Source organism: Emys orbicularis, chromosome 1 (genome assembly GCF_028017835.1).
Source record: "Emys orbicularis isolate rEmyOrb1 chromosome 1, rEmyOrb1.hap1, whole genome shotgun sequence".
In the NCBI taxonomy this organism is placed as follows: Eukaryota; Metazoa; Chordata; order Testudines; family Emydidae; genus Emys; species Emys orbicularis.
This window is the reverse complement of record NC_088683.1, coordinates 366,615,994-366,618,491: the sequence shown is the minus strand read 5'-3', so window position 1 is coordinate 366,618,491 and position 2,498 is coordinate 366,615,994. Positions and strand designations below refer to the sequence as shown.

At 44.6% G+C, this 2,498-nt stretch overlaps 1 protein-coding gene across 1 annotated transcript; it reads left to right on the top strand.

Annotated features, from left to right (window-relative positions):
* The first annotated feature begins 324 nt into the window (after window positions 1-324).
* Window positions 325-1,299, top strand: LOC135882682 (olfactory receptor 52N2-like). The gene has a single exon (XM_065409669.1). The coding sequence runs from the start codon at window positions 361-363 to the stop codon at window positions 1,297-1,299; it is 939 nt and encodes a 312-aa protein (XP_065265741.1). The 5' UTR covers window positions 325-360.
* Window positions 1,300-2,498: the final 1,199 nt, after the last annotated feature.

Sequence of the window (2,498 nt, the reverse complement as noted above, 5' to 3'; positions counted from 1 at the left end):
TCCCTGTACTGAATTCATATAGTTAAATTAGAACCTCATAAGAAGTTTGAGGAGCACAAATTTTCCCCTCCAATTCCCTCCAGTTATTGACATCCAAGTTTCTCTGCCATCATGCTGCCCATTCACCTGACTTGGTTAGCTCCTTCTGAGGACTTCTCTGCACTTGAGTATGACCTCAATAATCTGGTGCCTTCGGTAAATGTTCCCACCTCACTGCTCACCCCCCTTTCTAGATTGTTAATAATTATAAAATATTTACCGTGCTATTTCTTATAAACTGTGTAAACCCCCTTGCTTTGCTTCTCTCCCTTCACAGGCACTTTGAACATTTCTGAGCCCGATCAATGCATCAACTATCTCATGGCAGCTTTCAACCTCACCCCCTCTGAACCTTCACCATTTATCCTAATGGGCATCCCAGGCCTGGAAGTAGCCCATATGTGGATTTCCATCCCTTTCTCTACATTCTACATTATCAGCTTGTTTGGAAATTTCATGCTTCTGTTTATTGTAGGCAAAGAGCAGAGCCTGCACAAGCCGATGTACCTGCTGCTCTGCATGCTGGCGCTCACAGACATCGGCATGTCTACCTCCGTTATGCCAAAGGCACTGTGTATATTATGGTTCAATTTGAAAGGCATTACTTTGGGTGGCTGCCTCACCCAGATGTTCTTCATTCATGCAGTTTCAGTTATGCAGTCAGCTGTCCTCGTGACAATGGCCTTTGATCGTTACATTGCCATATGTAACCCTCTGAGATACGCCACCATCCTCACCAATGCACGAATAGCTAAACTAGGGCTTGTGGGTTTGACAAGAGCTGTTCTCTTTATTCTGCCAATGCCCCTACTCGTGAGCAGGCTGCCATTCTGTGCCAACCGCATTATCCCCCACACGTATTGCGAGCATATGGCTGTGGCGAAGATGTCATGTGGGGACTTCACAGTCAACAGGATGTATGGCTTGGTGGTAGCATTTGTGGTCATTGGGTTGGACCTGACGCTCATTGCCCTGTCCTACAGTCTGATCATCAGGGCTGTCCTCAGAATTTCCTCCAAGAAAGCCCACCAGAAAGCCCTTAACACCTGCACATCCCACATCTGTGTGATGCTGATGTCTTATACTGCCTGCCTCTTCACCTACCTGACACAGAGGTTTGGTCAGGGAATTGCTCCCCATGTGCATGTCACCTTCGCTAACTTCTATCTACTTGTCCCCCCCATGCTCAACCCTATCATTTATGGAGTCAAAACCAAAGAGCTTCGTGATAAAGTGGACAAATACACCTGCAGAAGGTAATTGCCGGCGGCCACTGACTTTAAGGCTGTGCAAAAAAGGGGGGAAAGGACATCTCCTCATTAATCAAGAGTCCTCTGTCCCAGTTTCGCTGAGCTCATCCCTGTGGAAGTTCAGAGTGAGAAGTTTCTCACACCTAACATCTTATCACTCCATCACAAAGCACTGCTCTCTCCGATGTCGAGTTCCCTCTCTCTGACCATCACCTGATCTCTTTCAGTGTCACCCATCAACCCCCGATCCCACACACCCTGTCACTCAGCCTTTCTGTGACTACCAGACTACCAGAAGATCCTCCACTTTTCTGACAGAAGGTGGGTTTCTATTAGTTCCTGTGTGAACGGGGTTCTTAATCAGTTCGATAAACTGAAGCTACACTTTTACATAGCGAAAGACAAAGAAAGAAACGACAGTGTTGAGCAGCGATATGGTGAACAAAATTTACCTGATTTTTTCTACTTTTAATTCTTCTGTAATCCTGGAGAATAAAGCAAATGTTTCAGATGGAAAGTGGAAAGCTAGTAAAGTTGCTGCAGGAATTGAGGCTAGAGCGTGTTGGTTGGAGTTGTGAAACTGTGTGTTGTTGAGAACAGGACAGATGTGTTAAACTATGATATCACCTTTGTTTCACGTTACTTACCATTTTGCACAGTCAATTGTAGACTTTTGTTCAGCTGGACCTTTCAAAACACACCTTAACCATTCCCATTGTCAAAGATATCAAGAGCAGGTGTCAAAATTTCATGTTAGAGTTTGTGAAACAGGTGAAACAGGGATTATCACCAAACATCCGGATGTTTGAATCACTTCCAGCACTAAGTCCTTCGGCTGCACTCCGCTCTGCATGAGGTAGATTGGCTAATATCTCATATTTGCCATTGGTTTGTGAACACCTTGGACAATTGGAGAAGTAGTGGAGAGTTTTGCCTATGGATCACTGGCCTCATACTCAGGACAACCAAGTTGAGCAGTTTGGGGTTGAAGTTCTCAGACACATGGATGCCACTGGGGACAAAGACTTTATTGAACTTGGCTTGTGTGCTCTTTCTTTGCTGTCCCTCCCTTTTTGCAACACTGCAGTTCAAAGACTGTTTCTCAGATGAACTTAATAAAAACAAAACTGCACAATAAGATGCAAAAGGAACTTTTAGAAAACATTCTTCATGTTAGGGCATATATGCAACAACACAAATTCTCTTGTG